General features: G+C 35.0%; 1 protein-coding gene across 12 annotated transcripts in view; it reads left to right on the top strand.

Annotated features, from left to right (window-relative positions):
- LOC145291490 (progranulin-like) overlaps positions 1-25,650 on the top strand; it is a 92,212-nt gene that overhangs the window by 47,804 nt on the left and 18,758 nt on the right. For 7 of the 12 annotated variants that reach the window (XR_013869425.1, XM_080137379.1, XM_080137384.1 and 4 more), the window contains exons 4-7: positions 331-534; positions 2,424-2,666; positions 11,274-11,492; positions 20,312-20,473. Coding sequence is in view for 11 of the 12 variants with exons in the window: in XM_080137379.1 (XP_079993505.1) it covers positions 331-534; positions 2,424-2,666; positions 11,274-11,492; positions 20,312-20,473 (828 nt within the window). In the remaining variant the exon portion in view is untranslated. The remainder of the gene's footprint in view (positions 1-330; positions 535-2,423; positions 2,667-11,273; positions 11,493-20,311; positions 20,474-25,650) is intronic. The other 5 variants (XM_080137383.1, XM_080137388.1, XM_080137389.1 and 2 more) reach the window with 1 other exon arrangement.

The following is a 25,650-nucleotide window of genomic DNA, read 5'->3' as shown; positions in this document are numbered from 1 at the left end:
CCTCTGTTATTCAATTAATTTTTATCATTTCTTTCTTTTCCCCTTGGGCTACTAATTCAACTTTTCTATGTTTACTAATCCAACAACTCTCCTCTATTCTTTTAATCTAATCTATAAAACTGTCTCCATATTTTCAAACTCTCTTTCGAAACTAAGTCGCAGAGTGGCACCAGGGGCCTCAATGATTGGATTTTTTTTTTTTTTTTTTTTTTTTTTTTTTTTTTCTTCTTTTTTTGATTGCTCTTTTATGAAAAAGTAGAATTATTTTTTTACCCACTTTTTGAACCAAATGTCCTTAAAATTCTTTTTTTTTTTTTTTTTTCTCCATAGGTGAAAAAACAGCCAAGTTTTGAAAATATCCCACCAATAAACATGGAGTTCCAACAACCTGAAAGCATTCCATGGGCTGAAAAATTACCTGGGCTGAAAATAAATTCTTTAAATGTATCTTCTATTCATTCTTCTGGTTGCTCTGTAGCACAAACACTTTGCAAATCCGACAGTGGCCTTTCCGGATGTTGCCCATTCCCTAATGTAAGTAACACCTGAACTAATGCTTCAACCCATTGTGTCATGTACAGCTTATACAGGCATGTGAATAAAGACACAACGAAAAACAAACATCAAAATCAATTGTCAAAAAATGTGAAGTTGCGTTTAATTTGTCCGTTGTCTTTGTTCACATATCCTGTTTTAACAGCATTTGATTTTATAATATACTAGCAAGCTGCCCGGCATTGCCCAGAGAATCTACTTTCATTTTTGCCCCCCCCCCCCTACATGACGTCATGTGACATCCTACATGATGTCATCTATTATATCCTGCATAACATATGCTATGACTTCATTGTGAACAAACAGACAAGAATACGGATTTATTATAATAGATATGAGGATTTACTAATGCTGATGGTGGGTGGACCTAGAAACCCGTGTCCATGGATAAAATTTTAGGCATGTAAAAATATTAAAATTTTTCATAAATACCTCCCATAAAGAGGGCGACACTAAAAAATAAACAAGGGGAAGTAACTTTTTTTTTTTTTTCTTCACTTGGAGAAGCAAAAATGTAATAGAAATAGTAACGGTTCAAAAATCACTTGTACAACATGGCTTAAAACAACAAAAAAACAGATCTTGGTGATAGTCAGCTAATGTACTTCCTAACTGGCTGCTACTAGAAGTGTTCACAAGGCAAATCAGTTCCTTCACTTCCATTGTTCTTCAGTATTTCTGTTGTAAAAGCAATTTATTGAAAGAAAATATAACAAAACGACATTATTGAAAAAAAAATAATATACATACAGATAATGTAATAATAAATATACAGATAAAAATAACACAAATTAGTTTTTATTTGCACTTTTAATAACGAAATTTAAGGTTTTTATTTTATTGGAAATTTTATAAATGTTTATGAAATTATAAAAATACATTTTTTTTTTTTTAAATTTAAGAATAAGTTTATTTGAATTCATGTTTATGAAAGTATAAAAATAGTTACTGAAATCAAAATAGAATTTCCAACATCATAAAAACGTATCCAATATATAATATTCCCAAAATAGTTTTGAAATTTTAAAGTGTTTTCAATAAAAAATAAAAAAAATAATAATTTAAATAATTAAAATAAGACCAAAATAAAACTTTTCAATGATTATTAAAAAAAAAAAAAAAAAAAAAAAATCAGAAAAATTTAAGTGTACATGTACAGGAGAGATATAGGCATGAGAAAAAAGCAAAGGAATTGATTTGCCTTGTTACTGCTTCCGGTAGCAGCCATGCCCGGTTAGGAAGTACGTTAGCTGACTATAACCCAGATCTTGTATAGATATATATCTAAGCACACCCAGGTTAAAACAAGGCCACTTTAATGCACGAGGAAGAATTACTCTCCCTCTCCAAACCTGAACATGGTAAAATGAAATAGAAGTCAGCTGATCTTTGTTTGATAAAAGCCTGGTTGTTGGTTGAAAATGGGGCGGGAATAACAAAGAATCTGATTGGTTAGCTAACAAACTTAATAGTGTGTGTGTGTTTATCAGTTCAATTTTTTCTGCATGGAGGAATTCAGTGACACATCTCTGCTTCTAACTTGTCTCGCACTGTCAATATCTGCAACAGATGAAACTAAAGTCATAACAATGCAATTTGCATCTAATCCATTTGGGTGGAATAAAAAATGGAGTCATTACTTTGTATCCTTTTAGACAAGAGCAAAGTGTAGTATCTATTTCGATGCTAGACTTTCTTTTCTGTTCTTGATTGAGGGAGAAATCCTAAACTAAAGTAATTTTAAATGTTCCAATCCAGACTGCCTTTGTTTATATTTATTTTTTGTTTTATTATATTTAACTTTACATTTTTAGTTTTGTGGTGATAGTTTTTTAATAGTTTTAATTTAATATTTTTTTATTTTTCAGGCTGTGTGCTGTGATAAAGGTCAACAATGTTGTCCATCTGGGTTCCAGTGCAACTTGAAATCCTCAAAGTGTGAAAAGCCAAAAGAACAAATGATAAAGCAAGTAACGTCGCTTCTACCAGGGCACACTCTGTTTGCCATTCGAGACCCCACTGTATGTCCTGATGCTTTAACTGTATGTCCAGCAAATACAACATGCTGTCTCTTGGGGGAAAATGCATATGCTTGCTGTCCTTATACCAGTGTAAGCTTTTTTTTTTTTTTTTTTTTTTTTTTTAAACAAAATTTATGTAAATACTCTTTGTCTATTTTGTGGATTATCCCCCCCCCCCCCCGAAAAAGTTGGTTTGTTGAAAAATGATTTTTAAACCTTCATATTCACCTCCAACAAGGGAAATTACCACTGAAACTTAAGGGGCTACTGTGAATTATGGACACATTAAGTAGGAGTTGACCAATGAGATGTTTGTAAGCATTACACTTTAATTTTCTGCAGGGAAGACAGATACAGGGAGAGAATTCTAAAGTCGACCAGTTCAAGAGCAGGAATTTAAGAAGGCTCTCTGGAATCGGGGCCTCTACAATGAGGGCATGTGTAATTATTTACATCGTGGAAGCACCAGTGCAACACATCTGTCAGACCACATTCCATTAAAGTACATGCAAAACAAGCACAGGTATGCAACATTGTGGTGATGGTATACAGGTTGGAGCTTGTTTCACAGTGTAGGGCTCATTAGATTGTACTTTTTAACCTTGTACGGTAGACTAGTGATGCATACACCAGTCAATATGTGGTAACAATAGTCCATGCATGGACGAATGGTGGCTTTGTAAAGATATACTGCAAGTGTATTTTTTTTTTTTTTTTTTTTTTCTTAGTGCAGTACAGGGATCCCACATTCTTTGCAGTGGTCATGGCAGCATCTACACATTTGTTCCAATTCATGTTACCTGATTGAATCCACACATAAAATCTTTTCTCATGGACTGGGTACATTGTCATTTACTGAATTTGGTAAATGACACTGGTTATAGTCAGCTAATGTACTTTCTAATTTCTGGCATAAGTGATGACAAGGCAAATCAGTTTCTTCAGTTTTATTGTTCTTTAGTATTTCTACGACTAGAATGGTGTAACAGATTTTTTTTTTTTTTTTTTTTTTTTTTTTTTTTTTACTTCGGGAGAGTGGATCACTGCTTCAAGTTTCAGAGACCACTCTAAAATAAGGGCTAATGAGTGGCAGGTAAATGGTAAGACTTGGGTAGGGTTTCTTAATATAACAAAACAGCTGAACAAGAATTTATTTACATCAGACTTGAAAACAACCATGTTATATCATTTAATTGGAATTCTTATTAAACTGAGTAAATTTCTATTTGTTTATTTGCAGACTATTATCCTCATCTTCTAGTTGTTGATTCACGACGTATCAGCCAACTATTCCTATGGCCTTTGTCAAAAAGCGTAATGACAACAACTATGGAAGGCAGTAATTGCTGAGAATGCAGTTAGGAGATTCGGTGTTCCTATCCCGTTGCAGGTAATCACCTGATGAAGGCAGATGAATAGTTGGCTGAAACGTTGTGAAACAACAACAACCATGAAGATGAGGATAATAATCCGCAACAAATAAATTAATAAAATAAAATAACAAATAAATTAATAAAATAATACAAATTACTCGTCTCAATAAGAATTCCAATTAAATATATATATACATCATTCACTATGGACCCGACAATGGAAGATCAGATAACAAACATGGATTCATAAGACCAAAAATCCAATCTTGGTCACCCTTTGAGGCCCATGAGGTAGTGGATAGACGTTGAATCTCTACGGTTCCAGGTGAGCGTTGTCTGAAGATAGTGGTTTCAATCCTACCCAAAGCTGGCCAGAAGCTTAGTTGGTCAAAACATGGTCAGGTGACACCTATGGAAGGCAGTAATTGCTGAGAATGCAGTTAGGAGATTCAGCGTTCCTATCCTGTCGCAATTACGAAGGCCAGAGGAATAGTTTGCCGAAACATCATGAAACGACTAAGTGGATAAATAACCATATTATAGTCGGGTGAGATACAGCTCCACAGTATTGTTCCAAAATGAATATATATATATATATATATATAGTCATCCACATACAGTACTGTTTCGCTGTTTCACAGCTCATCAGTGCGGCTATATATATATATATCGCTGTTATAGGAAATAAGCTTGGGTCATGGGATTTTCATTTAGTTTAAAGCACAGATAATGAGGGAAATGGTTGGCAGTTGTTGTAGCTAGACAAGTATTTGTTGCAAAAGTTTTACGGGAGGAGGGTTAGATTGAAGGCTCTGTCAGGCATCTATCATATAAATCTCACCTGTCTACTTAAATGTATATATGTATATCTGCCTAAAACTTTCAACAGAGGCGATGGATTTTCACGAGATCAGTATCGTTTGGAAGCTCAACCCTTCAGACGACAAATATCAAAAAAAAAAATTGGCTAAAAACATTAATTCCTTCACGTTCAACTGTGCACTTTTCTACAGGAAAGGGTTGCTTTTTTTGCTGATATTTTCAAGTCATCCCATTTTTTCGATTGACTAGCCTTAATTTAAACTTTCATCACTTCCGGTTTGACAGACACAACAGCAAAGACGTCCAGTTTTTTTCACATTCTTTTCCTCCTTTGCGGACTGGGTTTGAGCCTATCTGCCTACTACAACTTTTTTGTTTAACACACACCTCCAAACACCTGGGCAACGCAGGGCACTCAGGCTAGTCTACCATAAAAGTAATGATGGCTTGCAACATTTCTTTTGTGAGGAAGTCAGGAGGTGAAAGGGATCTTTATCCACTAGATTTCAAAGCCGCTTTTGAACTCTGTCAAGGCAGGAAAATGGTAGCCTTAGCGGCTCCTCTCAAGATGTGGCAATAGTACACCATCTTAGGACATATTTGTCTCTTGTACAAGTAGAGGAAGATGTGTCAGGAGTGAGATACTTTCTGAAGCGATTTGTCTATAATACAAAAAAAAAAAAAATTATTTTTTTTAATTTTTTTTTTTTTTTTTTTTCATCTCTGCTGAATCTGATTTTTACCATCTTGGAGTGGAGCAAGATTCTTAACCACCAGACCATTTAATTTTTCAATTGATACATTTCTCATGAGTTACAAAAATAATAACTCAAACTGTACTCTTCAAATATTTAATTACGTTTTAGTGGTAAGATGTCGCGTATGCAGAATAATCATGTCATACCATTTCTTGTAAGATTACCAAAGTTAAGCAGTGTTGAGCCTGGTCAATATCAGATGAGTTGCCATTCGGGGATACTAGGTGCTGTATGTATTTAGGTATGTGGGTATGTATATCTTGGATCTGAACGCTCCTTCCTTGCAGTTTAAATTCATCCTTGAGAAAGGTGTAGCACCTGTTAGCCTCTCTCTGATATTCCAAAGGGTTACTATACAGTGGGTGGATGAAACTTCTCAGCCGTGGCGAAGGCAGCCCATCTAGAAGGAACTTTAAACTGAATAGAAAGTGTCTGTTAGCCCTGTCGGGTTAGGGTTAGCCTGTTAGCCTGTGATGCTATTTTCTAGTTATGGTATCACAAACAAAATGCCCGCTTCCAATTTTGGAACTGGTAAGGATGAGAAAACTGTCATGAGAATAATCATGTTAAAACGCATCTAACATAACATCACTTAAATTTACTTTTCTAAATGTTTGCTGTAGAAGTTTAATTCATTGGTTCATTTAGATGTTAGCATATCAGACTATCGAGATATTGATTTCCTGGCTTAAAATGCACCAAACATTGCTATTTTCTTTGCAAAACTCAGTTCTGCAAAGTGAAAAATAAAAACAATTTTCCTCTACAAAACGACCAAATCGAACGCCATAAATATTTGAAGATTAAAAAAACTTGAAACTTTTCCATAATTATTGGATTAAGCATTAAATAGCTAAAAAATGGTTGATATGCCATAAAACAAAACGAAAGGCCAAAAAATATTAATGAAAATACTGGTTGAAAATGATCCTAGCATAGAACGGTTCAATTAAGCAGTATAATCAATCTTCAGAAGAGTATATTGTCAGTGACTTTTATTGGTCAGTTAAAGATAAAACTATTCTGAAGTAAACAGCTCTACCCATTTCAACAATAGATGGACTTGCCCACTAATAATAAATACAATTATCTTGTGTATTTGTGCCGTTCATTTGGCAGCAGGTCAAGATCACATGCTAGTTCAGGAATCAACCTCAACAATAAGGCAGAAACTAGGCCATTAGTCACCTTTTATCTGTCGGGCTAAGGCATTTGTGCTGGGTAGTCCTAGGTGGCCTACCCTTCCAAGTCTTGCCTCCAGTTTTTCAGGCAGAGTAAGTTTATTGCTTACTGTCTGATGTGCTCTGACCAGGATATGCCGAAAGGAATACTTAGTCTATTTTTACTAGGTCACTCAACCTTGTGTCGCATCTTCCTGTGGTGGAAAAGAAGTAAATGCTGCAATTCATGGCAGTTATGGTCTCAGAATAATGAAGTGTACTTCTGTAATATACTTTTGTTGATTTTTTAATTTTTTTTTTTTTTCTTTTTACAAGGAAGTCACCACTTATCAAGGCCCGGAAGCTACTCGGAGATAAGGGTTATTGCGTGTACAGTAATCAATGGGATAGTATAGTAGTAATCGTTAGTATTGGAGATTTGATAAAGTGTCTTACTTAAGGGGGCGATTCATCAGGATTTGTTTATGTTGGACTTGAAGACATCCAAGTTGTAGTCAGGTGGGAAACAGGCAAATGGAAGAGAGTTCCACAGGCATGAACTTCTAATATCGTAGTAATCGTTAGTAATGGAGATCGGATAAAGTGTCTTAAGGTGGTGGTTCATCAGGAACTTGTTTATGTTGGACTTGAAGACATCCAAGTTGTAGTTAGGTAGGGAAACAGGCAAATGGAAGAGTTCCACAGGCGTGCACTTCTGAGAAAGAAACTTTGTTCATGGAATCTACGTTTTGATTTAGGCACAGATAAATTACTGACAGTGGTTTTAGCTAGACGGGTGTTTTTCGTGAAAGATTTGCGAAGCGGGGACCAAAGACAAGCACTTAAATAACGATAAAACGACAGGCTCGCAATGTCCCTTCTGTGGGAGTGGTTGCAGGAAAGAGAAAAGGGCATCCCCACTAGGCTACAAAGTCTATTTTGTACTTTGTCAAGACTGCAGGATAGGCTGTTTTTAGCAGCTCCTGCCCAGATATGGCAGCAGTATTCCATCCATGGACGTACTTGGCTTTTATATAGAGAATTGCATCAGCAGGGAGATATCTACTGGAGCGGTAGAAGGATCCCACCATTTTTCCAGTGACCTTGGCAACAGATTTGATGTACCTGTTCTATTTCAGATCCGGAGTAAAGGTCAATCCCAGAAGCTTGTCAAAACATGGAGCCTCCCCAAGACGAGAGCCATCTATTTCAATTGGTGCCAGATGGGGATCACAGCGTTGATGATGTAAAGATAGAAGCTTGGTTTTAGATGCATTAAAAGTAACCAACCACCTCTTCCCCCATTGTACCATGTGCTCAAGATCAGAGAAGAGAGAATCAGAGAGAACTTTGTCATTTACGGCCTTTGATGTGTTGCCAGAGATGGTCGTGTCATCAGCATAGATGTCAACGAATGATTTAAGTATGTGTTTAGGGAGGTCATTGATGTAGATCAGAAAGAGAGTTGGGCCCAGGATGGACTCTTGAGGGACACCAGCATTAATACTGTGGCCTTCTGATTTCTATCCATCAACCACTACTCTTATGAGCCGATCAGAGAGAAATGATTTAATGATAGAATATTTCCAGTTATACCGTAGCTGGAGATCTTGTGAAGTAGGCCTTTATGCCATACCTTATCGAAGGCCTTTGATATGTCAAGAGCAATTTCCCTAGAAAGGAAGCTTTTGTCAAGAGATTCACTAATCCTATGAGATATAACCGTTAACACATCTGCTGTAGATCTAGCAGAACGCAAACCATATTACATGTCAATAAGGTTATTTCTCCTGAGGTGGTTGACTACTTCTTTATTTAATATGGATTCCAGCAACTTACTCATGACACACAGGAGATTTGTTGGTCTGCACTGAGAGGGAGATAACCTGTCACCTTAATTCTTAAATACAGGGCATACTGATGAGGTTTTCCAGGGTGTTGAGAAGCAATTCTCCTTAAGACCACGCTCAAAACAGTTTTGTAAGTATGGGGGCAAGTTCTGGTTGAAGCTTTTCCAACACTATAATTGGAATGCCATCAGGACCAGTTGCTTTACTGGCATCAAGGTTCTTAGTGTGTTGTCTGTTATAGGAGGAAATACTGGGAGTTGATGGCCTTGGTCGCATAGGGTAGAATTAGCTGCAAAGTTCTTGGCAAATAGTTTGGCTTTGTCTGATGCTGATGAGCAGGTCCATTGATGATGGTTGGGATAGAATGCCCGCTTCTGTTAAGGATCCTGTTTGCTATTTGCCAAAACTGGTAGGAACCAAGCCGCTGCTCAGCTACTTTTGATTTAAGACTGAGCATATAGCTCTCTTGCATTTTTATTACTCTTTTACAGTGGTTGCTGGCAGTCCTGAAAGCAGCTTTCATCTCGGTGCATCTATTACGTTGGTAGCTATGGAAAAAGTGATTTCTGTGTGCAATGGCAGCAGCACATTCTGGGGAGAACCATGGCTGGCTGTTAGGTTTTTGTTGGAATTTTTTGGATGGTATGAATCAGTCTATACCTACAATTCACCATTCCGTCAGGTCTGATACTATAGAGAACACATCCTTTTTAAACCTGGAATGCAGGGGTAGATCAGATATAAATGTACGGAAGCTATCCCAGTCAGCCGTAGAGTATCGATATACTGTACGATGGAGACGTAGTCTGAAGACTTGTTGCATTTCATTTTTATCTTAACTGATATACCAGAGTGGTTGAAAGATCTGAGAAGAGATAGAACGGAACATGAACTAATTATACTACTTGATTATGACTGGCGTACAAAGAAAAAATAAAAACAAAACGAAATGCCAAGAGTAACGAGTTTCATAAATACAATGCACATGCATGATTGGCAAAAAAAATGTGAAAATCTATATAATTGACCAAGCTTCAACCTCTGTCCCATCACTGCTATATTACATTCCTGTGCCTGTTTTATAAGTACTCTAATAAAATGTGTTCTGAAAAACTCCTGGCACTTTTGCCCCCTCAACATGCATACTCCTGACAAGCAGCAGAATCTCACTTCTCACTGCCAGAAAACCTTCTACTCTAATACTTTCTTCCCATGGACTGCTATACTTTAGAATTCCCTCCGTTTCCTGCTTGACTGATTAGTAGCCAGCCCAAATAGTCCTATGCTTTGTTTAGGATGAAAAAGTGTTTAAAAAAAAAAAGTTCTCATCTTGTTGCAATGCTCAGCCATCTTAATCTTGGGGATAAAATAAACAAGAGGATTGAGTGTTTCAGGTGTCTTTCGTCTAAATGCACGAATTCTAGACATGCGTCATGGTGTTCAATCTCTGACCTCTTTATACAAACATTCAACTTCTGATTTCAGCATGTCTGTTCACATCCACCTTGACATGTTATTTGTTATGAAATGTGTGATCAAATTTCCTCTAAAAAAAAAAAAAAACCTCTTAAAATTGTCAATTTTAATAAGTTAATATTACTTACTAGTTTATACCAGTTTCTTGGACAGTATTGGTATGATACCTGGATATTTTTGCCTAGTTTTTAGTGCGTAGTAATCGTACAAAAATAAATATTTGAAAATTTGGAGGGCTGAGGATGATGCAAGTTTAGAATTTAACCTAATTAAAAAATCAAAAATACAAATCTTTACGTATGTAACAATGAAAATGTCATATTCCAAAAATCACAAATTGACCAAGTAGTTTTTTTAACTAAGAAAATCGAATTTTGTGACTAAGGAAAAAGTGTCTTAATCTGCCATATATAATAATGGGATAACTCGATTTGAACTACTGAGATTAAAATCAACCTTGTAATGGCTACAATTTACTAATTAAAATTGCTAAAAATCATTTTAAAAAACCTACTTTATCAATTTACAAAATTTTGGTAATATTTTCATTTTGTGACTTTTACATACATTAAAGATTTTTCCATATTTTTTTTTCTTAAGTTGAAATTTGGACTTGCACCAAAAAATGTGCTACTCGGTATTTATACAAGAATAATAACTCCTATGAATTTTTGAAGTTGAAGAGCTACAGTGACATGAGTGGTACCATTAAAAACGAGCAACCTTTTGTGCTCCATTCTCAATACATTTTTTCCAGAAATTCAATAACTTATCTTTGCTTCTGATGCATGTCCATAACAGGGGTTGCTTTCTTAGTATCACACCATCAATTATTGCAACAGATGAAACTTTTAAGGTCATGAATGCACAAGTGCAATCATCATAGCAGTGCGATTTGCAATCCGTTCTGATTCCATTTAGGTATTATTTTCGGAACACCTTGTATTTGTCATGCTATTTTCTTAATTTATATAAAACCTGTACCTAATTAAAAAACAAAAGATATCCTTTCCACTTGAGATTCGAACAATGATATAAAAAATTATCACCTTAGTAATGTGTACTCTGCCTTTTTTTTTTTTTTTTTTTTTTTTTAGCCATGTTTCCATTTGCATACAAGCTGACAAACTTCAAAAACATGCCTTTTAGATTTTTACTATTACAACTATACCGGCAGATGTCATAACTCTTACCTTGCTATCAATAAGACTAGTTTTTAGGTGACTATCAAATGATTTTTCCATTTCTCCATATCCAGGCGACATGTTGTGCAGACCACAAGCATTGCTGCCCTCATGATTACACATGTGATCTTGCAAGTAATCTATGTTTAAGGAAGCAAGTCTACATGGTCGAAGTGGAAATGACAAAGTGGATAGCCGACCAGATGTGTCCTGATAAAGAGACCAGTTGTCCAGAAGGCACCACCTGTTGTCCGCTTACAGAAGGAGCATATGGGTGCTGCCCGTATCCTCAGGTTAGTATTTATGCCTACATGGCACATTTTTCATCTTTTTTTCTCAATTTAGTATGTGAATAGGTACCTCCAAAATGCACCATAGCACCCCACCCCTATATGTAAGATGATGTAATTTTAATATCTGTATATTTTATAAAAGTGACCTTGTGTTTGTCTGAGGAATGGTCTCTATCAAACTACTGTCAATTTTTGTCTTACCCCAAATGTTAAATTTCAAGTTTGTATTTTGAACAGTGAACCAAATTTGATTGGGTTTTTATCTCCTGAAGTGTCAGAATTTAAAAATTGGAACCTGGTTTAAGAGTTTAAAAAAAAAAGTACACAATTATTTTTATGTTTAATCAACCTATTCTTTTGTCTCTTGCAATTATAAACAAGTAGAAATAAAGTTGTTCTGTTAATAGTTTCTCATCAGTATATACCATAATCTGTTGAATTGCAAAAATTCAAAACAAAAAAAACATTAGAAATAATAAATTTTTAAAAGATTAAAATGATTTAAATTCCATTCTTCAATGTTTGGTCCTGGATAGGACCTTAAACTATATCCGATGGTGAGGCCCCACCTTGCGGGCTTTGGGAGTGTCGAACCACCCTTTAATTACCATTGCTCCCAGGTCCACTCTGACCCCGGAGGGGTAGTACTTGTTAGGGTCCTAACTATGGGTTAAATAGAAACCAATAGTAATTGTCTGTAGTTTTGAGATGAGGTGTTTTCATTGATTGAGATTGTCGGACTGACTTCCTCATCTTGGTTGTTATCGTCACAACGTTTCGGCCGTTTCCCCCCCCCCCCCCCGGCCTTCATCAGGTGTTTTGTACCTCCGTAATAATAATAAAGGGTTGGGTTCGAGACTTGCGGGCTTTGGGAGTGTGGAGCCACCCTTTAATTGCCATTGCTCTCAGGTCCACTCTGACTCGGAGTGGTAGTACCTGTTAGGGTCCCAATTCTGGGTTAAATAGAAACCGACTTGGAAAAAAAAAAAACAAATATATTCTATTAAAAAAATTGGATTCAGCATTAAATAACCTGAAAAGTGTTGATATGCCGTAAGAATAGAAAGTATAAACAGATTTTTTTTTTTAGAACTTAGGGATTCTCACTGTATATGAACTGTTTAGATTGATAGAAACTCCCCATGTTAAGAACAGCTTTCAAAATAGACACCACCAACCTCTCCTTGGAATAGACCTCCCCAACATCCCCATGTAAAGAACGTATATCGGAGCAGTTTTTTTAGTTGGGAGTGGTAGATAAATAAATCCTCCACAATTTAACTGTGAAAATCCTCGGCAGCATACCCACCCATAATTGATATGGTTGGTGACATTGTTGATAGGAGAGAAGTGGATTTTTCACACGCTCGAATACAAATCTGGCAGGCATTGAATTACAGTGTAGAATACATGTTTGCTTTTTTCATATAAAGTAAAACTAATCGAATGCTGACGCGCCACCTCCCAGCTTTCGTCTGGGTAGTGTGTTTTGTACTTGGTTCTTGATCAATGTAGGCGAAACATTTCATACCGAGACAATTACTATTTACTGCCAGAGTGCCCCCTTTTTGGAGGGAGCTGGTTTTCTCCATTATGGGGAAACAAATAAAACGGCAGAAAGCAAGGAAGCTTAATTGGAGTCCGGCCAGATTCAAAAAGCAACGTTGATTTCTGCGCATGCATGATTAAGTTAATTACCAACTCCTTGATTTCATTATCCACTATGACATAATGCTTAGTGAGAAAGACTACCCTTGTTTTTGAGTTCGATCCCACCTCTATCTTTTTTTTGTGCTAATATCCTTCACCCAGGCAGAAATTAATTACCAACTCTTTTTTCCCCCCCACATTCTTTTCCTATTTTGCGGTACAACTTGGAACCTGCCTCTTACCATTTTTTTGTTCAACACACATCTCCAAACACCTGGACAACTAGGCTAGTCTAATATATAAAAAGCAAAAATGGGTGCACGCATTTGTGTATGTCCACGAAAGGCTTTTTGTGTCGGGGTTCTTACGTCGGTTAGATTCCAGGAGAAGTTTTCTTATACTTCCTAGATCGTAATATCTCAGATTCACAAATGAACAGTTCCTTTCATTTTTTTTTTTTTTTTTTTTTTTTTTTTTTTATTGAGTTTTAAAAAATTCCCACCGTCCCGTTCTCTCAGCTGTTTATTTGTCTTTTTCATTTTCATATAAAGCGAAACTATTCGAACACAAATGCCAAAGTATCTGTTCTGTAATTGGGCCTTGGTTAATGTAGAAAAAACCCTTCATACTGAGACAATTACTTTTTATTTGGATACTGCCAGACTGCTCCCTTTTTGGGGGAGCTGCTTTTCCCCCACATTAAAAACGACCTTTGTGGGAGGTTTAAAAGCAATGCCATTTCTGCAAGTCATCTTTTTGATTGACTACCTTAAATTTGAACACTTTTCTTTTCCGCCTTCACGTCATGGGTTTGAGCCTGCTTACCACTTTTTTTTCTTTATACCTCCAAACACCCGAGCTACGCCGGGCACCTAGGCTAGTGATATAAAATAATCTTATAAAATCAACAGTAGATTCTCTACAGTGCAATGTAGACTTACAATATATTGTGAACTTAGTCACTGCGAGAGACATGTGAAGCTTCTTCCAGGTGCATCGCAATGGGTCCCCAATTAGATCAAGCAATCAATCGATTTGATTTGAAAAATAAACTATTTCAACGACAATAAAAACATGGGAAGTATGAATCATTTGTTGTTCATCATTCGATCCCCAGCAATGTCAGGTCACTCTGCTTGTATGTATGCGCATTATATATATATATATATATATATATATATATATATATATATATATATATATTACTAGCAATTGAATTACCAACATAAATTTTGAAAAAATTTAATATTGTAAGTTTTAAAATTAAAACCTAAATTTTCTATAAAACATTCAGAGCATGTTTGACTCTTCAGATATCGTTTTGAAAAAAAATGTAGGTTAAATCTTAAATTTGTGTGGGGTTTCTTCTCTTTTTCATCTGTCATCAGTACATCTTTGGGTGGCATGCCATTCAAGTTTATTCAAGAGTGATAATAATTATTTATTCCATGTTTTGGAATTAGGAGTGTACACATTAATGAATATAATTTATGAGGGTTTATTTTTTCATGATCGTGTGTGTGTATATTTAGGTCAGTGTATTAGGTATGGTGAACGCTAAAGTAGAAAAGGGTGTGTAGGTGGCCAGAAAGTCTACAAAACAATCTAAAGGTGCTCCTCAAAGCCTTATTAATATATAATGAATCATGGGAGATGTGAGTGCTGTGGTTTGATCAACAGGATCTCCGTGGAAAGCAGAGACAAACCGTTTGGATGAGAAGAGAAGGAAGTGCACCCTCTAAGTTGAGGGCAGCAAGCATCTAAACAACACTTAATGGCCAGTGGTGCTCCATCTGTGAACGATATTTTCAAGCCTGTATTGACTTCACAAGTCATCTGCAGACCCACTAAATAAACCCAATCATACAAATCGGTGATGTTTGTGGGTGTCATCAACAATGATGGATGAACATCATCATCTAGGTCAGTGTTTTTGTTTTGGGGTTATGTATGCGGGTGCATATAAGTATGTGTACATGTTTTGTCTACATGCACTTTCATTCGTTTACATATGTATGCTTCTTCGTTTGATAAATCGACATGATCTTCAGTCCATGCCTTGCATGGCTTGGTTTTGATTAAATATCAAGTTGTTAATAGGTTCAGCTTTTTTCTGGAGGTTGAGGTTTTAACGGTTTTCAAAATGTTTAGATTTTTTGTATCGTTAGCAAAGTAGGTATTCATCTCCCTTCACAGGGTGGGAGTGGATGACAGAAAATGAGATGCTGAGAAGAATCTAACCTGTGGCCATAAAGAAGCATCCTGGCTCTGCAAAAAATGTCACTAATTCCTTAGTGAGTGCACCGCTGACAACCAGCAATAAACTCGCTCTGCCTGATAAATGGGAGGCAAGGCCTGGGAGGGTGGACCCTTTTAGGGCTACCCAGAACTGATGCCTCAGCCCGGCAACTAGAGACCACTGAAATGGCCTAATCTCTGTCGGACTGATTGTCGAAATCGAAACCTCAGCTGTCGTGTAATCCCAATCACAGATTGTCAAATGACGAGCACAAACTGAAACAATTCGTGTGGGTATTGTTCCTATTTACTTGCCTCCCCGCAATAATAATAAAGGGTTGGGTTCAAGACTTGCGGGCTTTGGGAGTGTGGAACCACCCTTTAATTGCCATTGCTCCCAGGTCCACTCTGACTCGGAGTGGTAGTACCTGTTAGGATCCCAATTATGGGTTAAATAGAAACCGACTTGGAAAAAAAAAACCAAATATATTCTATTAAAAAAATTGGATTCAGCATTAAATAACCTGAAAAGTGTTGATATGCCGTAAGAATAGAAAGTATAAACAGATTTTTTTTAGAACTTAGGGATTCTCACTGTATATGAACTGTTTAGATTGATAGAAACTCCCCATGTTAAGAACAGCTTTCAAAATAGACACACCAACCACTCCTTGGAATAGACCTCCCCAACATCCCCATGTAAAGAACGTATATCGGAGCAGTTTTTTTAGTTGGGAGTGGTAGATAAATAAATCCTCCACAATTTAACTGTGAAAATCCTCGGCAGCATACCCACCCATAATTGATATGGTTGGTGACATTGTTGATAGGAGAGAAGTGGATTTTTCACACGCTCGAATACAAATCTGGCAGGCATTGAATTACAGTGTAGAATACATGTTTGCTTTTTTCATATAAAGTAAAACTAATCGAATGCTGACGCGCCACCTCCCAGCTTTCGTCTGGGTAGTGTGTTTTGTACTTGGTTCTTGATCAATGTAGGCGAAACATTTCATACCGAGACAATTACTATTTACTGCCAGAGTGCCCCCTTTTTGGAGGGAGCTGGTTTTCTCCATTATGGGGAAACAAATAAAACGGCAGAAAGCAAGGAAGCTTAATTGGAGTCCGGCCAGATTCAAAAAGCAACGTTGATTTCTGCGCATGCATGATTAAGTTAATTACCAACTCCTTGATTTCATTATCCACTATGACATAATGCTTAGTGAGAAAGACTACCCTTGTTTTTGAGTTCGATCCCACCTCTATCTTTTTTTTGTGCTAATATCCTTCACCCAGGCAGAAATTAATTACCAACTCTTTTTTCCCCCCCACATTCTTTTCCTATTTTGCGGTACAACTTGGAACCTGCCTCTTACCATTTTTTTGTTCAACACACATCTCCAAACACCTGGACAACTAGGCTAGTCTAATATATAAAAAGCAAAAATGGGTGCACGCATTTGTGTATGTCCACGAAAGGCTTTTTGTGTCGGGGTTCTTACGTCGGTTAGATTCCAGGAGAAGTTTTCTTATACTTCCTAGATCGTAATATCTCAGATTCACAAATGAACAGTTCCTTTCATTTTTTTTTTTTTTTTTTTTTTTTTTTTTTTTTTTTTTTTTTAAACTTTTTTATTGAGTTTTAAAAAATTCCCACCGTCCCGTTCTCTCAGCTGTTTATTTGTCTTTTTCATTTTCATATAAAGCGAAACTATTCGAACACAAATGCCAAAGTATCTGTTCTGTAATTGGGCCTTGGTTAATGTAGAAAAAACCCTTCATACTGAGACAATTACTTTTTATTTGGATACTGCCAGACTGCTCCCTTTTTGGGGGAGCTGCTTTTCCCCCACATTAAAAACGACCTTTGTGGGAGGTTTAAAAGCAATGCCATTTCTGCAAGTCATCTTTTTGATTGACTACCTTAAATTTGAACACTTTTCTTTTCCGCCTTCACGTCACGGGTTTGAGCCTGCTTACCACTTTTTTTTCTTTATACCTCCAAACACCCGAGCTACGCCGGGCACCTAGGCTAGTGATATAAAATAATCTTATAAAATCAACAGTAGATTCTCTACAGTGCAATGTAGACTTACAATATATTGTGAACTTAGTCACTGCGAGAGACATGTGAAGCTTCTTCCAGGTGCATCGCAATGGGTCCCCAATTAGATCAAGCAATCAATCGATTTGATTTGAAAAATAAACTATTTCAACGATTTCGATGACAATAAAAACATGGGAAGTATGAATCATTTGTTGTTCATCATTCGATCCCCAGCAATGTCAGGTCACTCTGCTTGTATGTATGCGCATTATATATATATATAACTATTTCATTTATTCACATAAATTTACTATACGAAAGTATAGATTTATGCGTAAACTTTAAGTATTTACTTCAAAAGTGCTCAATACGTAGGTAGAGCTAGTTAGTAAAGCCTGACGAATCCTATAGCTGGATGAAACGCAGAATATTCAGTGTAGCTTAATCGCCATATATATTTTATAAATTACTATATATATATATATATATATATATATATATATATATATATTACTAGCAATTGAATTACCAACATAAATTTTGAAAAAATTTAATATTGTAAGTTTTAAAATTAAAAATTAAAATTTCTATAAAACATTCAGAGCATGTTTGACTCTTCAGATATCGTTTTGAAAAAAAATGTAGGTTAAATCTTAAATTTGTGTGGGGTTTCTTCTCTTTTTCATCTGTCATCAGTACATCTTTGGGTGGCATGCCATTCAAGTTTATTCAAGAGTGATAATAATTATTTATTCCATGTTTTGATATGGAATTAGGAGTGTACACATTAATGAATATAATTTATGAGGGTTTATTTTTTTCATGATCATGTGTGTGTATATATTTAGGTCAGTGTATTAGGTATGGTGAACGCTAAAGTAGAAAAGGGTGTGTAGGTGGCCAGAAAGTCTACAAAACAATCTAAAGGTGCTCCTCAAAGCCTTATTCATATATAATGAATCATGGGAGATGTGAGTGCTGTGGTTTGATCAACAGAATCTCTGTGGAAAGCAGAGACAAACCGTTTGGATGAGAAGAGAAGGAAGTGCACCCTCTAAGTTGAGGGCAACAAGCATCTAAACAACACTTAATGGCCAGTGGTGCTCCATCTGTGAACGATATTTTCAAGCCTGTATGACTTCACAAGTCATCTGCAGACCCACTAAATAAACCCAATCATACAAATCGGTGATGTTTGTGGGTGTCATCAACAATGATGGATGAACATCATCATCTAGGTCAGTGTTTTTGTTTTGGGGTTATGTATGCGGGTGCATATAAGTATGTGTACATGTTTTGTCTACATGCACTTTCATTCGTTTACATATGTATGCTTCTTCGTTTGATAAATCGACATGATCTTCAGTCCATGCCTTGCATGGCTTGGTTTTGATTAAATATCAAGTTGTTAATAGGTTCAGCTTTTTTCTGGAGGTTGAGGTTTTAACGGTTTTCAAAATGTTTAGATTTTTTGTATCGTTAACAAAGTAGGTATTCATCTCCCTTCACAGGGTGGGAGTGGATGACAGAAAATGAGATGCTGAGAAGAATCTAACCTGTGGCCATAAAGAAGCATCCTGGCTCTGCAAAAAATGTCACTAATTCCTTAGTGAGTGCACCGCTGACAACCAGCAATAAACTCGCTCTGCCTGATAAATGGGAGGCAAGTCCTGGGAGGGTGGACCCTTTTAGGGCTACCCAGAACTGATGCCTCTGCCCGGCAACTAGAGACCACTGAAATGGCCTAATCTCTGTCGGACTGATTGTCGAAACCGAAACCTCAACTGTCGTGTAATCCCAATCACAGATTGTCAAATGACAAGCACGAACTGAAACAATTGGTGTGGGTATTGTTCCTATTTACTTGCCTCCCCGCAAGGGCAGAGTTAGACATAAGGTCAGTTTTTAATGTGGGGAAAATCCAGCTTCCCAAAAAGGGGCACTCTGGATAGAAGCAAATAAAAATTGCCTCAGTCATGAAAGATTTCTCCTCCACTGATCAAGGACAGAAAAGGTGAAGTGTAGCATTTTGCTAACGAATCATGTGTCGCGCGTTTGTTGTTAATGTTTCTATTAGTTTGAATTTACGTTTAAATTCTAAGGTCATTTTTACAAACTATCATTAAATGTTTATTTTTTTTATGTAAGATGCAGTTTTTTTTTATATAAAACTTAAATCTTTTTACTAACAAGGGATAATAATTTTACAATTTAATAGTTATATTATTTTTGATAAGCATTTTCATTTTAAAATAAGAAAAAAAAAACCTAGTTGCTTTATTTTTCGTCGCTAGCTTGCTTGTTAATATAGGGAAAGTTTTATTTTAAGAAATGAACGCAGATTACGTTGTCGTCCCAATCCAGAGCATTTCATTTCGCTGGAACAGGATTTTCGTCACATGAAAAATCGACGTTAGAGTTTAGGATGCTGATTTTTCCTGTCCTCAGCCAGCAAAGAATAAATCCTTTTGCGAAATAAAATCACGTCTTAAATACAGTTTTATTTATAAACATTTTGCATCATTTTATCAATATCTTTCCTATCCTTGAAGAAATCCTTCCAGACCGAGGCTATTTTAGTTTTTGTTCTCGTTCAGAGTACTCCGTTCTGGAGAACACGATTTTTTGTTTATTAAAATGTTATATTTTTTTTTTTTGTACACATTCAAATGTTTAGACGTAAAAAGAAAAACGGTTTCTATTTTTATAGACAAAAGTATTATTTCAGATATAAAAACACTTTCTATATTTCTCAAAATTAAAAAAAAAAAAATTAAAAATAAAAAAAAAAACTTTGTATTTTCTTTCTCCCCCACATTCTTTCCCCCTCTTTTATATCTCGATTTTAGTACCATACTGACCCCACCCCAACCCTTTTCAGGCAGTGTGTTGTTCTGACCACTATCATTGCTGTCCGCAAGGCTACACCTGTGACGTGAAGGCTTCCAAATGCCAGATTGCGTCTCTGGCTCTCGCTTGTCCAGACCATCACACTCGCTGTTCCAATAAGGATGATGATTACAGCTGCTGCCCATTTCCCCAGGTAATTGATGCATGTAACACCTCACGACTTCCCTCGCAGCTGCGCGTGCTTTCTTTCGTCAAATGTTGTCAAATTGTTTGGCTAAATGTTGTTTACATATTTTTCAAAATCTCCAAGAAAATCAGAACTTAACAGATCCACCAGATTTACTAGTCCAAAGGTTCTAACTTTATTTCCGTTATGAACTCGGAGAATTATTTTATCATCCATAGACTTGTATGTGCATGTGAAAAATATATATATATATACATACATTCCCATAAATTTGTTTTTTGTGTATTGATATTCATATTGAAAATCCTTTTTTTTTTTTTTCTTTTTTTTTTTTTTTAAAGAAAATACAACTTTCTTATGTATGGGTCATGGAATTGCATTAATCTCCAAAAAATATAGCTTATTTCTTTTTAAACATTCATTTTAATTAATTCCATATTAGTTTTTTCGGTTTTCTTATGGGATGATCATCTTTAATTAACTATTATGTGTAATTATATTCATGCAGATATTTTACATGATTTATACTTGCGTTATATTTGCATAAAAAGCTTATATTAAACACAAACCTCTTTTTATATATATATATATACACACACAGGGTGTCCACAAAGTCTGGCTACATTATGTAGCAAGACTTCCACAAAGTCTGGCTACATTATGTAGCAAGACTTCCACAAAGTCTGGCTACATTATGTAGCAAGACTTCCACAAAGTCTGGCTACATTATGTAGCAAGACTTCCACAAAGTCTGGCTACATTATGTAGCAAGACTTCCACAAAGTCTGGCTACATTATGTAGCAAGACTTCCACAAAGTCTGGCTACATTATGTAGCAAGACTTCCACAAAGTCTGGCTACATTATGTAGCAAGACTTCCACAAAGTCTGGCTACATTATGTAGCAAGACTTCCACAAAGTCTGGCTACATTATGTAGCAAGACTTCCACAAAGTCTGGCTACATTATGTAGCAAGACTTCCACAAAGTCTGGCTACATAATGCAGCGAGACTTTGTGGACACACTGTATATATATATAATATATAAAAATTAAAATTGCATTGTAATTTGGCTTTCAAGTGCATTTGATGCATATTTTATTATGTATATATTTTTATTTATATATGCATATATATATTTGTTTAAACAATTTTGCCTACCAAACTTCTGTCAACTTTTGTTCTAAAGATATGAAACTTAATATGTAGGGAATTCGAACTCGTGCAAAATTTTATATTTGGGTTTTAGTTAGTGAAAAATAAAATAAAATTTAAAAAAAATAATGGAATATGCCAGGTGAAAGTTGAATGACAGTATTACGAATATGCATGCATATAATAATAGCTATTGGTTCATGTTTTAATTTTTAGCCTTGCAGCAAACATGTCTTTATAACTCTGGCAGTAACATCAAAGGAAAAGAAAATCATAAGCTAAGCATTTTGGTCATGATTCTCAGTGGTGGCGCATGAGTCTTAAATCATTACTATATAATAATAATAAATCATTACCATATAATAATAAATCTGAAAACTTCATTGATCAAAATATATTTAAGCATATTTTATGACCGAGCCATGCTGGGTGGCCTGCTAGTGTGTGTGATATATATAAAAAAAAAAAAAAAAAAAAAAAAAAAAAAAAAAAAAAAAAAACACACACACACACACACACACACACACACACACACACACACACACACACACACACACACACACTTTTTCCGATTCTGATAAAATTACTTATTCTTTTTTTTAAAATATATATATATTCAAGCAAACATTAAATTCAACGGAGACACTCTGCTTTGATTCTTTTTTATTTTCCATATAATCTTTTTTATATCAAAATCGAAAATATTAATTAAGGTTCCATAGTTGTTACTGTGACGAGCGCTTTCAACTCGTCCACAAATCATCTTCAGGTGTTGAGGAAGTGAAAGTGCGAAGGAGCGAAAATGGAAATTAAAGTTCAAAGTAAAATATACATTAAACCGCATTAGATGATGGCAATGTAAAATATATAGTCGAGAAATCAATTAAAAATATAGGTTGATTAAAAAATGTGAGTATTTAAATCAGCAAGTCCATCGATTATGCGTAACAGAAGACATTTTAAAACCTGCTTTTCTCGAATGCAATATTATTTATGGTAGGGTGATGACTTCTAATAATTTTTTTAAAGATTTTCATGTATAATTTTTGTGTTGACGAGGACCTTTCTAAGGTTGGAGAGGGAACAGTTCTTTTATCAAATGTTGATATATAGCACTAGTATTTTTTAAATGCATAGTGATTCGCCAGGACAACGTTGTCGTATGCCCAATGTATGTATTATTCATATATTTATTTTCAAAGTTACATTCTCCCAGAGATTATTAATATTTTCCATTTTGATATAAAAAAGATTATACGGAAAATCGAAAAACTAAAAATCATAAATCAGTGTCTCTGTTACATTTAATGCTTGCTTGAATGAAAAAATACTGCTTAAATATACCAGTATAAATATATATAAATAATTTTCTCTTTCTTTTGGGGTGGGGGTATCAGATTATTGTAAACACGTTTGTGGAGGTGATTTCTAGATTTTAGTTTTACTGGTAGTTTAAAAACCAATGAATACTAAATTTTAAATTAGAACAAGAAAAAATTGTTTTTAATATCAAAAAAATATGTCCCAAGTTTTCCAATTCCAATACTCCAAAAAATTCAAATTTTTTTATTTTTGACCGATTAATCGTCCCAACACTTATATATAAGATAACCATTGAAAACCTATAAAAATGTATGTGCGCATGTTATAGATATGTTTGTATTTAACCCTTATGACAATTCTCCCCTTAATTTAAACCAACCTCCGTAACAAGGTCATAATAAATACTTTTTTAATAAATTTCAATAAAATTTAAGTGAAGTTAATACTACATTGGATAAAAAAAATTAAATGAAATGGAAGTTAGACTGTGTGAACCAAGTAACTTCACCATAATGCATAGATCAAATAAAATCACTTTTATCAAAATAATTAAACAGAACAAAAATAATATATATATATATTTATTACAAAGAAAAAAATTTAATGAAAGATAAACAAGTATTATTTTAGAATTTAATATAAAATGATTCCCCATTTTGAGCCATTCTATCGTTTTAGGGCAGTTAACCATTTTTTTTTTTTTTTTTTTTCTCTATAGGACATAAATCCTGTGCACCTTTTTTTTTTAAAGACGATTTTGTGGTTTTAAGAGGATCTTTGTGCAATTATGAGAGGGTGGGGAGGTTGCCACTCTGATTTTGGGTTAATGATAGGGCTAAGGAAAATTGTGTGAACACCCTGAAGACTAGATAGAAACAAAAACTATTTTAGAATTAGTGTGGGTTAGTTTCACATAAATTTTATGTAAAATAATTCACCATTTTGCGACCATTCTAGTGTTTTAGGACAGTTGACAAATTTTTTTTTTTTTTTTTTTTTATGGGTGATAAATGGTGCACTTTTCTATAAGGAAAGATCTTTTCTTTCTTTTTTTTCATTTTTTTTTTTTTTTTTTTTTTTTTAAACAAAACACTGTTTAATTCACTGTTAAAAAACTGATGTAATGGATAAAAGTGCACTTATTTTCTTGTCTTTTCAACCATATTTTTAAAATTTTTACCGAAAATAATGCAAGACTGATTGGGATTGTTGATTGTTTTAATTAGCTATTCTGATAACTGAATAGCTTTTTAGCTAATTATGTTTTGGTAATGAGTTCTAACTTAATATGAACATTTTTTTTATATTCATATTTTCAGTTTTTAAATTTTTAATTCGTTCTAGAATTTAAAAAAAAAGTTTGTTTACAATAATACTATCACTGATAGCATTGCTGCTTCTACAGATCGTTTTTAGATACTTTTTTAAAATAGAACGATTTTTTTTTTTTTTCCAAGAATCATTTTAAATTGCTTGGTACCACAAGAGAAAGCAGGTTACAATTTTATTTTTAACGGATAAATATAGTAAAAAGATTGATTTATTTAACAGTGGATGTCCGAAGAAATTTGTTTCAAAATTTTCCATACTTGTCATGTTGCAGTCTTTTTTTTTTTTTTTTTTTTTAACACAGCAAAAAAAAAATGTCAAAAGAATTTTGAAAACCCGAATCTATTAACAGTGATATCTCTTCTATTTAATTTCCAAATTTCATGAAGAAATTCTTAAGAGAAATGTGGTATGACCATTTACAAATCAGGGGTAGTCATTACAAAATCTTACCGAAAACGCTGTTTTATGATAACATTTTGATCACTTTGTTTAAAACTCTAAAAATATATAATGTACATTATTATTTATTGCTTTATTTAAAAACATCTTCATTTTCAAACAAAATGGTGATATTTTAAAGACGTAAGATGCTTTGGTTTTTAAAATATGATTTTAGCAGAACCTCCTTGAAATCTGTAATTATCCAAAGCGTTTTATTGTCCGTGTGTATTGCTATTCTAAATAACTCTTATTGATGTCTTAGATGATGTTGCCATCTTGTCTTTTTTTTTTAACTCGTGTTTACCCCTAACAAGGCATATCGCCGAAAAAGGCTACTGTTTGGGACCATGCCTAGAGAAGATTAACAAGATGTTGGTTTACGTACAGTTAAATTTCTGCATATCAGTACAGTCAGGGAAGCAGGTAGCAGTAATGGAATTCCAAAGTTTATCTGTTGGAAGAGTAGAAAGCTTTCTGGCATTTAGGGACCTCAACAGTGAAGGGGTGTGATTTTGTTGCCAAACGGGTTTGTCAGGGATATGTACGCCAAGGAGGCACAAGTGCAACGAGTTCATCAGAGCACATTTTATTAAAATACTTGTAAAACAGACACACTGATGCAACATTGTGGCGATGGGACAGGGGTTGGAGCTTAGTTGACAAAGTGGGATATATTAGATTGGAGACCCTCTTTTTGGATCCTATCCAAGAGGGAGAGAGTAGTGGTAGCTGCACCAGCCGAGATGTGACAAAAATACTCCATGCCTGGGCGAATGGTGGCTTTGTAGAGGTACAGGATACTCTCAGGTGTGAGTAGTCTTCTAGCATCATAAAGGGAACCCACCTTCTTTGCAGCAACCTTCGCAATGTCCTCAATGTATTTGTTCCAGTTCATATTGCCCGTGAATGTTAAGCCAAGGAGTTTGAAGGAAG

Source organism: Euprymna scolopes, chromosome 12 (genome assembly GCF_053919585.1).
Source record: "Euprymna scolopes isolate OS-2025 chromosome 12, ASM5391958v1, whole genome shotgun sequence".
Taxonomy (NCBI): Eukaryota; Metazoa; Mollusca; class Cephalopoda; order Sepiida; family Sepiolidae; genus Euprymna; species Euprymna scolopes.
This window is presented reverse-complemented; position numbering and strand designations above follow the sequence as displayed.